Source organism: Podarcis gaigeae (assembly GCF_964106915.1).
Source record: "Podarcis gaigeae genome assembly, chromosome: 16".
Taxonomy (NCBI): Eukaryota; Metazoa; Chordata; class Lepidosauria; order Squamata; family Lacertidae; genus Podarcis; species Podarcis gaigeae.
The window spans coordinates 19,616,234-19,629,712 of NC_139693.1; the positions used below are offsets into that span (position 1 = coordinate 19,616,234).

General features: G+C 45.7%; 1 protein-coding gene across 2 annotated transcripts in view; it reads left to right on the plus strand.

Moving 5' to 3' along the window:
• Nucleotides 1-13,479, plus strand: part of KSR2 (kinase suppressor of ras 2) — a gene marked incomplete at its 3' end in the record, with an annotated part of 199,297 nt that overhangs the window by 115,738 nt on the left and 70,080 nt on the right. Inside the window, exons 7-9 of one of the 2 annotated variants that reach the window (XM_083717114.1) lie at nucleotides 1,928-2,011; nucleotides 3,832-3,899; nucleotides 9,517-9,635. In XM_083717114.1, coding sequence (XP_083573240.1) covers nucleotides 1,928-2,011; nucleotides 3,832-3,899; nucleotides 9,517-9,635 — 271 coding nt within the window. Of the gene's footprint in view, nucleotides 1-1,927; nucleotides 2,012-3,831; nucleotides 4,017-9,516; nucleotides 9,636-13,479 lie in introns of both variants that reach the window. The other variant, XM_083717113.1, reaches the window with a different exon arrangement.

A 13,479-nucleotide genomic window follows, 5' to 3' on the forward strand; every position in this document is an offset into this window, starting at 1 on the left:
AATACAGTCCCAAGACCTGGTGGGGAGGGAGCAAGCTGTACTGTCCCCCTCCATAGGAATCTGACTTCTTCTGGCTGAGAGCAAAATGGCAGGACTAGCTAGCAGTGGTCTCTCGAGAGCCAAGAGCTGCTGGCTCCTGCTGTGAGGAGAGTTGGACCCCCCAAAGTGTAATGCCATTTCTCTCCCCGCCACAGAAATATTGTATTCCTCTTAAATCCATTATAATTATGAAGCATCCTTGATTGCTGAAAATGGACTCTGCTGGATACCTCATTTGAAAAACACAGAGATTCCTCTGAGACCGTCTCTCGCCCATTTACTGCTCACTGGTGAGGCATCAGCTGACCAGACCAGACTGTTTACATACCAACTGTAAACTCTCAAATGAAGGAACGGATAAGCAATGGCTGCAGCACCACTGTGCAAGCCCCCTCCCTAAGAAACCAGAAAATGCATTGTGGTTATTTCTCCCAGTTACTGGCTTTGGCAACCTGACAGCCTTCTTCAGCTGAATCACTTTAAACCCAGGTCAGGGCCGGTAACTCCCCACCCTCCTGTCAAGGGCTGCATTCTGTTGGGCTGGGTCATCTGTTGTGGGGCAGCATGCCAGCTTTGAGTGGGGCAGAGACCAGAGTCAAAAGCAGATGAGGACATCCTTCTTTTCTCACTTTCTGACTCCCGCTTCTCTCTGATATCTCTTCTTTCCTCCCTCGCTCCCTCTCTTTCCAACACTCCTTTTTCTTTCTGACACCTCTCTCTCTCTCTCTCTCTGACACTCCTTTTTTCCTCCCCCTCTTTTTGACACCTACTGCTATTTTTCTAGAAAAAGAGGTGCTGGAACTCAGGATGAATGCCTGAGAGGAGCTGGAACGGAGTTCCAGAGAGTTCCGTCGGAAAAAAGGCCCACTGACACCCCCATCTTTCTCCTTCTCCCTTTTTGTCTCTGCCCAGCAGAGAGTCAGATCACTCTTACCAGGGGTCTAAACTGATCCCAATAGGGTGCTTTGGAAATCACACCAAGGCTGCCTTGAGCCCCGAAGTTTGCCCAACCCTTACCCACACTTTTGCCCACCTCATCCTATCTGAGGGACAGAGCCACTCAACAGCATGAGTAGTCTGAAGAAAAACCTTTCTCTGGAGTCTGCTTGGGCTGTTTAATTTGCTGCATTATAATCTTGGAAGCAGAGTGCTGATAAGCAAAAGGCCGGTGCTGGTGTGTGTGTGTGTCAATGCCCAGTCTCAATAAAGCCCCTTCTAAGCACTATTTCAATTTCTGATATCACTTAGATAAGGCTCCAGCTTCTGTCGATAAAACCACTGTGCTTTATCTATGACCTCCTGACCTTGAGTAAATGCTCTGCCAGTAGCCACCCCCCCACCCCCTACTCTATTGGAAGAAATGGGAATAAGATGGACCAGTAACAGGCAGGAAGGAAAGGAACACAGTGGGATGCAGGTTCAACCACCTGAACAGCTTCACTAGACATGTCCTGGAGCAGTGAAGGCATTTTTAAGGTGTTTCCCCGCTCGTAGGGCATGCTGAGGTCCTGATTCATTTCCAATAAAATCATGAGTCCATGCTCACTTTTTTTAAGATCACCAGTTTTGTTTTACCTCCCTGGGTTGCTAATGAGCAAATACGGACCCTGATTAGCTGACTGAAATTAACAATTGTGATGTGTTTCCTCACATTCTAAACTCCCACTCACGGATAGAGCGGCACATGCTGCAAGCAGAATTGATTCGCATCAGCTTCCTAAACCAGAATCAATAAGCAATTCTGGTGCTGCTGGTCTTGGTGACTAGGGAGAGCAGAGCACAATCAGGTTTATTAAAAATAACACATTTCACTGTTCTGAGAAGGAGCTTTTGCTTAAGACTTAACAAAGGTCAACCTTTCTCTTTCTCTTTCTCTCTCTCTGCACAGGTTTTCCACCAAGTATTGGATGTCTCAGACATGCACTGTCTGTGGGAAAGGAATGTTGTTTGGACTGAAATGTAAAAACTGCAAGTACGTCTCTCTCTCTCCCTCTCCCTCCATCTTTCAAATACAAGTAATTATTATTGTTTTTCATGGCAAGCAAAGTACACAACTGTGAGAACATAGAAAAGAGCCCACCCCAGCTCCCTTCCCCTCCGTAACACGTCCAAGTGATCCAAGAAGCGAGGAAAAGAACTGCAGCAAAAGATCCCAGTCATCTAAATAATAGTTCAAAAGTACAAATAAAGATGAGACATTAAATAGCAATTATGAATTCCAAATTGAAGCCTATTGAGCCGGAGGATTAACATATTCCTTGATGCATACATGTGTAATAAAAGCAAAGTAGTTCTTAATGAGTTTGCTTGGCTTAGAAATGCCATGACGGACCCTGAGTTTGTGTGCAAGATTTTACTTGTAGGCTACATGCCAGCCTTCTTGATACCAACAGGGGACTGACTGAAGGAAATCTGCCTCTTTTTTATTGCCGCATTTTGTATCCTACTTCCCCTCCAAGATACGTGGTTTCCTGCCTCCACATTTCATCCTCACAGCAACCCTACACTAGCATGGCTATCAGGTTGCTCTCACACATACAGTCTGAGCAGACAAAGGGCCACTGCAGTTCCAGATGATAGCTCAAGGTTGTGTGCATGGTTCTTCCCCTCCATTTTACCTTCACAACAACCCTGAGAGGTAGGTTAGATAGAGAGTTAGCAATTGCGCCGAGGTCCCCCATGTGGCGATTTCAAACCCGACAGTCTAACTACTATACCATACCATACTGGCTAACAAGAAGAATGATGATGCAATGGGCGCCTATATATTATATAGTGTATATATAATATCTTTATTGCCCCAAAGGTCCAAGCACTGCTTGGGGAATAAGTAGCTGATTACTGGCTTCCTTCCAGCTTTCAAATAGTTAAAGAGAGAGAGAGAAAAATAATTTAGGCAGAGTCAGCCGACCCTTTGGTCAGGTGGGGCATGGAGGTACTTATGCAGAATAGTTACAGCTGTCTTTGAGACACCATAGAAAAGACTGAGGAGGCTGCCTCATACTGAGTCAGATCTATTGGTCCAAATCACTGTTGTCTGCATGGATTGATAGTGGCTCTCTGGGTTTTAGACAGGGGACATTCTCAGCCTGGACACTGAGGTCCAGTTCTGAGGGCCTTCTGGCAGTTCCCTCACTGTGAGAAGTGAAATTACAGGGAACCAGGCAGAGGGCCTTGTCAGTAGTGGCACCCGCCTTGTGGAACGCCCTCCCATCAAATGTCAAATAGTTAAACAATTATATGACTTTCCATAGACATCTGAAGGCAGTCCTGTAGTGGGAAGTTTTTAATGTCAGATGTTTTGTTCTGTGTTTTTTATATTCTGTTGGAAGCCGCCCAGAGTGGCTGGGGCAACCCAGTCAAATTTATTAATAAAAACATAATAAAACATCAAACATTAAAAACTTACAGATATGGGGCTGCCTTCAGATGTCTTCTAAAAGTTGCGTAGTTCTTTATTTCCTTGACATCTGATGGGAGGGAGTTCCACAGGGCGGGTGCCACTACTGAGAAGGCCCTTTGCCTGGTTCCCTGTAACTTCACTTCTTGCAATGAGGAAATTGCTAGAAGGCCCTCGGAGCTGGACCTCATTGTGAGCTGAACGATGGTGGTGGAGACACTCCTCCAGGTATATTATTATTATTATTATTATTATTATTATACCTGGTGATGCCAGCCGGGATTGAACCTGGGACCTTCTGTGTGCAAAACAGATACTCTGACCACTGAGCTACAGCCCTTCCTAGTCCGAACTGCGGTTCTCAAAGTGCTCTTGTCTCTCCCGTCTCTTAGGCTAAAGTGCCACAACAAATGTACCAAAGAGGCCCCGCCATGTCACCTGCTGATCATCCACCGTGGAGGTAAGGGCAGCTACCGCCGTGTCTCTGAGATCTTCCGCCTGATTTGTAGCCCAGGACAGAGCAAGACAGTTGCCTTTCGTAGCTCTTTCTTTCTTTCTTCTTCAAACGCCGAGCCAGGTACATATCTCCTCTGGGCACTCCCAGGCCTGCTCTTCTCCTTTGCTTCGCTCCTTCCTCTTTTCTTGCCTGCAGTGATCATGGCAGGGGGACGAGATGAGGGTCCTGAGTCCGGGCCCTGGATCTTTTAACCCTTTCCTTCCCATTTTCTTTCTTTCTTTCTTTCTTTCTTTCTTTCTTTCTTTCTTTCTTTCTTTCTTTCTTTCTTTCTTTCTTAACTGTTATTTCATTTGCTCATGGAGGGATGTAGGAAGCCACCTAATACTGGGTCCATCTAGCTGAGTATTTTCTACACAGACCACAGGCAGCAGATTTCCTAAGATTTCAAGCAGAGGTGTTTCCTAGCCCTACCTGGAGACACTGGGGATTGAACCTAGAGCAAAGCAGATGGTCCACCACTGAGCCACTGCCCTTCTTTATACTGAGTCAGGCCACTGGGCCGTCTAACTTAGTATGGTCTCCACTACAGACCTTCCAAGTGTCCCTGTTTTCTAGGGACAGTCCTGGATTTACAGAAGCCATCCCGGTTTCTGATTTGATCCCAGAATGCCCCACTTTTCCTTAGGACGTCCCTATTTTAATTGGAGAAATGTTGCAGGCCATGCAGTTGTGCAATCCCCGAGCCAAGGAGATCAGAAACTATACAACCTTTAGAAGATGCAGGCAGCCCTGTACAGTCGTACTTTGGAATTTGAACGGAATCCATTCCAGAAGTCCATTCGACTTCCAAAATTCCCGGAAACCAAAATGCGGCTTCTGATTGGCAGCAGGAAGCTCCTGCAGCCAATCAGAAGCTGCGGAACCTCCGTTGGACATTTGGGTTCCAAAGAACATTCACAAACCGGAACACTCACTTCCAGGTTTGCGTTATTCGGGAGCCAAAACGTCCGAGTACCAAGGCATTCAGGATCCAAGGTATGCCTGTATTAGGAAGTTTTTTTAAAAAAAATGCTAATGTTTTATTATGCTTTATATATGTTGGAAGTCACCCAGAGTGGCTGGGGCAACCTAGTCAGATGGCTGGGGTATAATAATAATAATAATAATAATAATAATAATAATGGAATAGGACGTCCCTATTTTCATCAGAGAAATGTTGCAGGGTATGCACTAACTGGCAGTGGCTTTCCAGGGTCTCAAGCAAGAACCTTTACCATCCCTACTGGGAGATACCAGGATCTGAACCAGCAACCTTTGGCATTCAAAGCAGACCCCCCTGCCCCTGAGCTATGACCTTTAGTGCATTGTTCTGGGGATTGTGAACCAGATTGGTTTGGACCATCCCTGCCTCCCACCACACGGAGGAGCAGTGCAGGCGGATGGAGGCTGACATGAGCACGGCTTCATGCAAAAAGCTCCCTTAGCTGTAGGAGACCACTTCATGCATATGAAGAGGAGGCCTCCCAGGCCCCAGGAGGAAGCCTTTCTTGCCGGAAGATGGCTTTGCCTTTTCATTAAAGTGTTCCCCATGCCAAAGTGATTACCTGGAGGGGGACCATTTGGAAATCCAGAATCAGAAATGTGCATTTCATTTAGCTCTAATGAGGCTCCTGCTGCTTGATGCTTGCTAAATACACCTGCACTGGGAGAATACTTGATTTTTTTTTTGCTAAATGCTTTTAATGAGTTACTTATTTGTGCCTAATTGTAAGGCTTCTGCATCGGGAAGCGAAAAGGCAGAGAAGAGTCAGGTGAACTCTTTGGTGTTGACGTCCAGGAAAAGGAAAGGTGGTGGCTATAATCATTTAGGTTATCAATGGCAAATTAATTATTTGCAATAGTCAGAATCTGGGCTTCACAATATCTCCCTAAATCCCACCGTAAGTCACAGAAAAGATAGACGAAAGCATCACTTTCCACCCTGACCCATAGTTGCTGCATGCAGTGCTATTTCCATTTTGTTACCATTTGACCCAACGAAAATGACGTTATTTGTCTCGCTGTCTGCTGGAGCTTATTTTTTAAAATAAAAAAATGTAATTATGTTATTCCACACTGTTCATTTTGATGCAAAGGAAGCAGAATGCAGTGGGGTCGGGTGAGACATAATGATCCTATGATGAGTAGATGAGGCCTTCATAATGCCATCACTGGGGGCTACCCAGCTGGCAATAATAATAATAATAATAATAATAATAATAATAATATAAAATAATTTATTTATACCCTTCCCATCTGGCTGGGTTTCCTCAGCCATTCTGGGCGGCTCCCAACAGAATATTAAAAACACGATAAAACATCAAACATTAAAAACTTCCCTGAACACGGCTGCCTTGAGATGTCTTCTAAAATCAGATAGTTGTTTAATTCCTTGAATTCTGATGGGAAGGTGTTCCACAGGGTGGGTGCCACCACCGAGAAGGCCCTCTACCTGGTTCCCTGTAACCTCACTTCTCGCAGTGAGGGAACCATCAGAAGGCCCTCGGAGCTGGACCTCAGTGTCTTGGCTGAATGCTGGGGGTGGAGATGCTTCTTCAGGTATAATGGACCGAGGCTGTTTAGGGCTTTGAAGGTCAGCACCCACACTTTGAATTGTGCTCAGAAATGTACTGGGAGCCAATGTAGGTCTTTCAAGACCGGTGTTATATGACAGAGGCTTTTCAGTGGTGGTTCCCCAGTTGTGGAATGCCTTCCCTATTGAGTTGTGCCTGTTTCATTGTTACTAACTTTCAGGTCGAATTTGAGAATGTTCCTGTTTACCCAGACATTTGTTGGTGGAAGAATACTGTTCCTGGCATCCATAAGATCATTGGATGGAATAATTTTTCTTTTAAAAATGATTAAACTGATAACTGTAACTGATTTTAGATGTTCTTAATTGTAAATGTTCTTATAATGTTTTGATCTGTCTAGCAATATTTTTGCATTCTTCTTTGTTTTAAATTGTACATTTGCTTGCCACCCTGGGCTCTTTGGGGAGGGAGGGTGGGATATAAATTCAATCCATCCATCAATAAAACAATTACATATCATTAGCAGAATGAAAGTAACAACAGTGAATACTAACCATATCCACTGGATAAATTTCTGTTCAGACATGGGACAAACAAAAAACAAAAAAATTGAGCATCATCCATTTCTTTTATACTATATTGTTCCTGTAGGAATTCTCAGACATCTCTAGCCATGGAGCACTGAATGAATACAGTGGTACCTCGGGTTAAGTACTTAATTTATTCCGGAGGTCTGTACTTAACCTGAAACTGTTCTTAACCTGAAGCACCACTTTAGCTAATGGGGCCTCATGCCACTACCGTGCCGCCGGAGCATGATTTCTGTTCTCATCCTGAGGCAAAGTTCTTAACCTGAGCACTATTTCTGGGTTAGCGGAGTCTGTAACCTGAAGCGTATGTAACCTGAAGCGTATGTAACCCGAGGTACCACTGTACTCTTGTTGTTTAGACAAAGGCCCGGTTTGAACAGGAAGTGATTATACCACTTCCTGGTTGGGTGAGGGAACCACTGCTTAGGTGGGAATATCTTTGGTGGAACAGGAATTAGAGCAAAGGAACATAAAAAGATGAGGGGCTACAGGGGATAAGGAACCTGGTACAGTGGTACCTCGGGTTACAGACACTTCAGGTTACAGACACTTCAGGTTACAGACTCCGCTAACCCAGAAATAGTACCTTGGGTTAAGAACTTTGCTTCAGGATGAGAACAGAAATTATGTAGTGGCGGCACAGCGGCAGCAGGAGGCCTCATTAGCTAAAGTGGTACCTCAGGTTAAGAACAGTTTCAGGTTCAGAATGGACCTCTGGAACGAATTAAGTTCTTAACCAGAGGTACCACTGTATTGTGACACTCAAGGGATGGGTAGAATGAATGAGACATTTGGAAGTAATTACAACAAGCTTAAAGTGATGGTGGGAAGAGATTTAGCCAGGCTTGAGCATTGCTTACAAATAGCCCCCGTATAACCAGCAGTGCAAGGGATAAGAAACCAGGTCCCAGCACGGATCTGTGACTGGCTGGAAAGACGGAGAAAAAATATTTGGCACTCAACGGTCAAACTTCACAATGGAGGCTGCAGTGCTCCAGCAGCCCGTATTGGGTAACTTGAGCATTTGACATATTGATTAACCATCTGGAAGGGGCAGCCCATTGAGCCGGTGGCGCAGAAATTGATTTGTGATGGCGAAGGTCATAACAGCTTGTAAAATGTTGCAAAGAAAGGAAATCGCGTGTCTCAGTGTGTGGCAACCAAATGGTGGAGGGAATTTGGTTCCATGTTGGTAAATGGCAACAGAAACACAGGCCAGGAGGAAATGCTCTAGAGTGTACGTGTACAATGGATATGATCCAGATTGCTTCTCTTTCTCTGAAAGAGGATTGTTCTTGTGGGTTAAGGATGCGGACCGATGTGCAAAGTGAAACCGGCTGGCAAGGGAGAGGGTCAAGCAAAGCCAGATAACCCGACTGTAAGCAGAAGTTGGGCAGGAAGGGGAGTGCAGAAGTGAAGGGCAAGGGAGGCATAAAATGCAGCCATCCAGAGCAACAGGCTTGATTGTTGGCTGGGAGCGAGACAGGAGCGATAGCTCAATCGGTAGAGGATGAGACTCTTAATTTCAGGGTTGCGGGTTTGAGCCCCATGTTGGGCAAAGGATTCCTGCATTGCAGGGGGTTGGACAAGATGACCCATATGGTCCCTTCAAACTCTAAAATTCTTTACAGTTCCAACTCATACAATCATGATTCCATGATTCTATGATGCATAAAAAGGAACCCAAGTACAGGAGGGAATCTTGTTCAGACAAGGCTAAAGAACAGAGAAGAAGCTAGAGGGATCAGAAGAAAGATAAGCTACACAAAGGGGAGGAGGGCAGAGCAATGAATTGTGGCTATAACTTGCAGCTCCTTCAAGAGCCAAAAATATATATCCTGTGATAAGGGCCCTGCCCTTCCTTGGAGCTAGGGACCTACCAGGAGCCCCACAAAGTAAGTGAGTGCTGTGGGCCTCTGAGATTTCACGTGAAAAGGGGAAAACGCTCCAGAGTAGTTTAGCAATCACTTTTTCCAGGAAACTCTGGGAATTGTAGCTCTGGGAGGTTCCCTAACAACACTCAGCACCCTTAACAAGCAACAGCCCTCAGGATTCTTTGCTTTAGACGTATGCTGTGAATGTGGCCTAAGTCAAAAGAAGGGGATGGGCAATCTGTGGGATCCCAGCTCTCCTCAGCCCCAGCCAGCATGGCTAATGGAATAATGGGAGTTGGAGTCCAACCACACCTGGAGGGCTGGAGCTTTCTCTACCCCTCATATGAGCAGTTAGGCACAAGGGAAGTTTAGATTCTCATTTGGGTTTGAACTCATAAGCTCTAGGAGCTTCAAAGGAAGCTGCTCTTTAGATATGTGGATTAAGTGCAAAATTAAAACCTTGATCTTTCTCTTTCTCTATTTTTCTCTCCATCCCCTCCACCCCACCCCACCCTATCTCTCCATCTCTCCCCCCCTCTCTCCTCTCTCCTCTCTCTCTTCTCTCTCTCTCTTTTTGATCCAGCAAGGTTAGTCCGGACAGAATCTGTGCCATGTGATATTAACAACCCATTGAGAAAGCCCCCCAGATACTCGGACCTGCATATCAGCCAGACGCTTCCCAAAACCAACAAAATCAACAAGGTGAGATGTTGCAGAGTTGCTTCAGTGGGACTGGAGTGACTGCAAGCCAGTTACACTGGAAGCCCCAGGGAACCAATAGCTCCATGGTAGAGCACAGAGCTTTGTAGGCTGAAGGTCAGAAGTGGCTGGTGCCCATTGGGCTTGGTGGGGCAGAAACTAGGACACTGACAGTGGGTGGCTTCAGTGCCAATGATAGGCAGAGCCAGAGCCACTGCCAGTCAGTGTAGACAATACTAAGCTAGATGGACCCAATGGTCAGTCTCAGTATAAAACTATGTTTCTATGTTTCCATCAGTGGAACTGCTGGAGAAATGGGAGAGGGGGGGAAAGAGAGACCCTTCCTTGCTTGCCATGGAAACAAGTGCTCTGTAATGAAAATGAATTGTGGTGGGGAGGGGAGGAAATTGGCACAGGGTTTTTTCTGCTTTGAAAAATAGCATCCCCCAGTTTACTTGCTGGTCTGTTCAGCCATCTGCTGGGCCAGAACTTTGCAGATGGCTTCTTGGGTTTCCAGGCATATCTGCCAATTCAAATCTCAAAGGGGCTGGTATACATTTCAGCAAATCTGGTCAAGGCTAAGTAGAAACCTGTTTTGGAAGGGGGTGGGTGAGGTTGGGACAGGCGTTTTTAAGCAGCAAGCTGGTTCAACAGCAGCAGAAGCTGTCAAGCCGAGAGATGAATGAATAATGTTGCATTACAGTGGGCACTCCTAAGACCTTGGAGAGCTGCTGCCAGCCAGGGGAGGCAGACTGGGCTTCATGAACAAATAGTCTGACTGGGTAGGTGACATCCCACCCCAGCTTTAACAGATAGCCAGAAATGTAGTGGTACATGGGAACTGAAGACCTGTCCTATTTCTGCAGCAAGGTCCCTGTCTCCTCCAACCTAGAGCTGCACACTCGGCATTTCAAACCATTCAGATGAAGACTTCTCACCGATGTGCTGATTTGAGCCAATCAGGTTGAAAGGTGGCTAGTCAGCCACTGAGGGTTGGCTCCTAGGGTCCTTCCAGGGAAGAACACAGAGGAATTGCTCTCTCTGCTTCAAAGCTAAGCATTGTGGAACACCCAAAGAATGAGGTGCTTTAGCTTCAAAAGAATGGTGTGCAAGTTTTGTTATGTACAGTGGAACTTCAAGGGTGACACAGCTTAGGTAGGTCACTTGGAAAGAAGATTTTGGAGCACTCCAAATCCTTTGCTCATTTACTTGCACAGAAAATAGTAGACCCAACTGAAAGGCAACACATGGAGATCTGCGCTGATCGTTTCAAGGCACCCCTAATTCCCCCCCTGCAGAATTATCAGATTATTGCATAATCTTATAAGGGGGTGTGGCTGAGAGAGGGTGTGGCTGTGATTTTGCCACTACACTTCTCCACATCACCCCATCATCAAAATTGCTGATGTTCTCCAAAAATTCTAAATCAGAGAAGGGAAACCTGTGACCCTCCAGATGTAGCTAGATTCCAGTCACTATAGCATCTTTGACCCAAACTGGCTGGGTATATTGGAAGTTTTAGTCCAGCAATATTTGGACTAGTGTAGACAACAGAGTGGGCAACACGGACAGAGCTCTGGTATAAACATAACTTCCTACATCTCTGTGTTAACTCTTGAAGGAAGAGGAAAGCCTTTGGGCGAGCTCAAGAGCTTAATTTCTCTGAATCAAAGTTTTCACTCTGCTTTAAGGTAGGATGGTCAGACAGAAGAGCCAAAACTTTGCCATGAGCATGATTTTTCATGTCAGTGCAATGGATATATTTTGGTCCTATTATTGAGTTGTAAACCCCAGATAAATGACTATTTATTTGTATAGAAACAAGAGCAAATTGAAGACAGCTGGCTACGACTAGAGGAGTGGAATTTTGTACTATAGTGTGGACTCCAATATCTGTGTGTTTTTGTGTGTGGATATGTCAATACCAATAGAAGCACGTTAAATATGGTCACACCAGTGCTTTAAATTGCCCCTGGACACTAACTAGGGAGTCAATGCAACTGTTACAGTATAGAATCCAAACAACATGTATTCTGAAAGGTGTGAGGAGGGAAGCAGCTTAAATTGATATGTTTATGACATAACCTAAGGTGATTTGGTGAGGACCTGGTGTCATTATCATTAATTTGCATATATTTGCATTCTGCCAGTGTGCTTTTATCCCACCTCCCTACCCAACTTTTTGGCTAAAATCCGAATTCTCCCTTTAATTTCTAAAATGCATTAAAGATTTAGAAATGAATGTATCTGAAAATTTAAACCAGCAACCATATGCAAACGTTTGCCCCACTCAGAGCACAGCTATTGAAATGAATGGAGACAACTAATTTGAGATCCATTAATTTCAACAGGTGCAATCCTGTTTTGTTTGGCATTTTCTGTGGATGTCCTCCCACAAGGTCCTTTGCTTTTCAGAACTCGATGAAGAGCAAAGTTCAACATCTGAGAGGCAAAATTTAGTATCTTTTAGACGCCATCCAAATCTAGGTTCATGGCATTAGCATTTTCATTACAAGTTGAGTACAAGAAAGTACATTTTTCATTGCCTGCTGTGCCCTCCCTGCTCCCTCCCCCAGGCCCAGCAGAAAAGAGCGAGCAAGAGGGATGGTGTGAAAGTGATTGTACGGCCGCAGATTAGTAACTTGATTTCACTAGTGTGGGTTAGCAATAGAGGAAAAGTCAATTTATTCAGGTGTCATTTGAGCTGCCATTTCAGATGCTGTATGCATACATGTATGTATGTATGGGACGCGGGTGGCGCTGTGGTCTAAACCACTGAGCCTAGGGCTTGCCGATCGGAAGGTTGGCGGTTCGAATCCCCGTGACGGGGTGAGCTCCTGTTGCTCAGTCCCGGCTCCTGCCAATCTAGCAGTTCGAAAGCACGCCAGTGCAAGTAGATAAATAGGTACTGCTCTGGCAGGAAGGTAAATGGCATTTCCATGCGCTGCTCTGGTTCTCCAGAAGCAGCTTAGTCATTCTGGCCACATGACCTCGAAAATCTGTCTGCAGACAAACGTCAGCTCCCTCGGCCAGTAAAGTGAGATGAGTGCCACAACCCCAGAGTCGTTCACAACTGGACTTAACTGTCAGGGGTCCTTTACCTTTACCTTTTTATGCATACTTCAGGAATGACTGGTGTCCTTTGGTAGGGCAGAAGGCAGGAGAGGCCAACAGTAGGTGGCGCTAGAGCAAATGATAAGCAGAGCTGCAATCTATGATGGCCATCTAATTCTAGTTTCATCCCAATTCTCCTCCCTACTGAGTTGCACAAGGGGCAACACTCATTCTTAAGGAGGAAGAAGCTTGTGGCCAGGGCTACCCCCTGGACTGGTTGTATTTAAGAAGGCAGGTGGGATTGGAAGTATCAGGACTGAGGTTGGTGGGGCAGTGCCCCATTCACCCTAATGGACCAGCTTCCGCTGTGGATGACATGTCTTCTGAATCAGAAGTAGCCCATGTTTTGTCAAGTATGTGCTATAAGCCCAGTGCTGGCTGCTGCGGCTCACAGATAGAAACTGCTTGAGCGTCTCCTCTGCTCAGAACGGAAGGGAGGGAGGGTGTTCAATCCAGGCATCCGATGAAACGCAGGCATGTTTAAGGAGGTGAGTTCAGTGAGTCAGTACTGAGCTGAGCACAAACAGCAAACAGTCTTTGGTGCATTGCCAATTTTCAAGGGGGTGTCTACTGGGACCTCTGGCAGTGGATGCCAGCGGGCACACTGGCACCCATGGGCGCCTTGTTGCCAACCCTTGCTCTACCTGTTCCCTGTGTCTTCCTTTCCCTGTGTTAAAAGGAGTTGCTCTCCATTGACAGCCTCAAGCCTATTTCTGGGGTGTGTGTGTGTGTG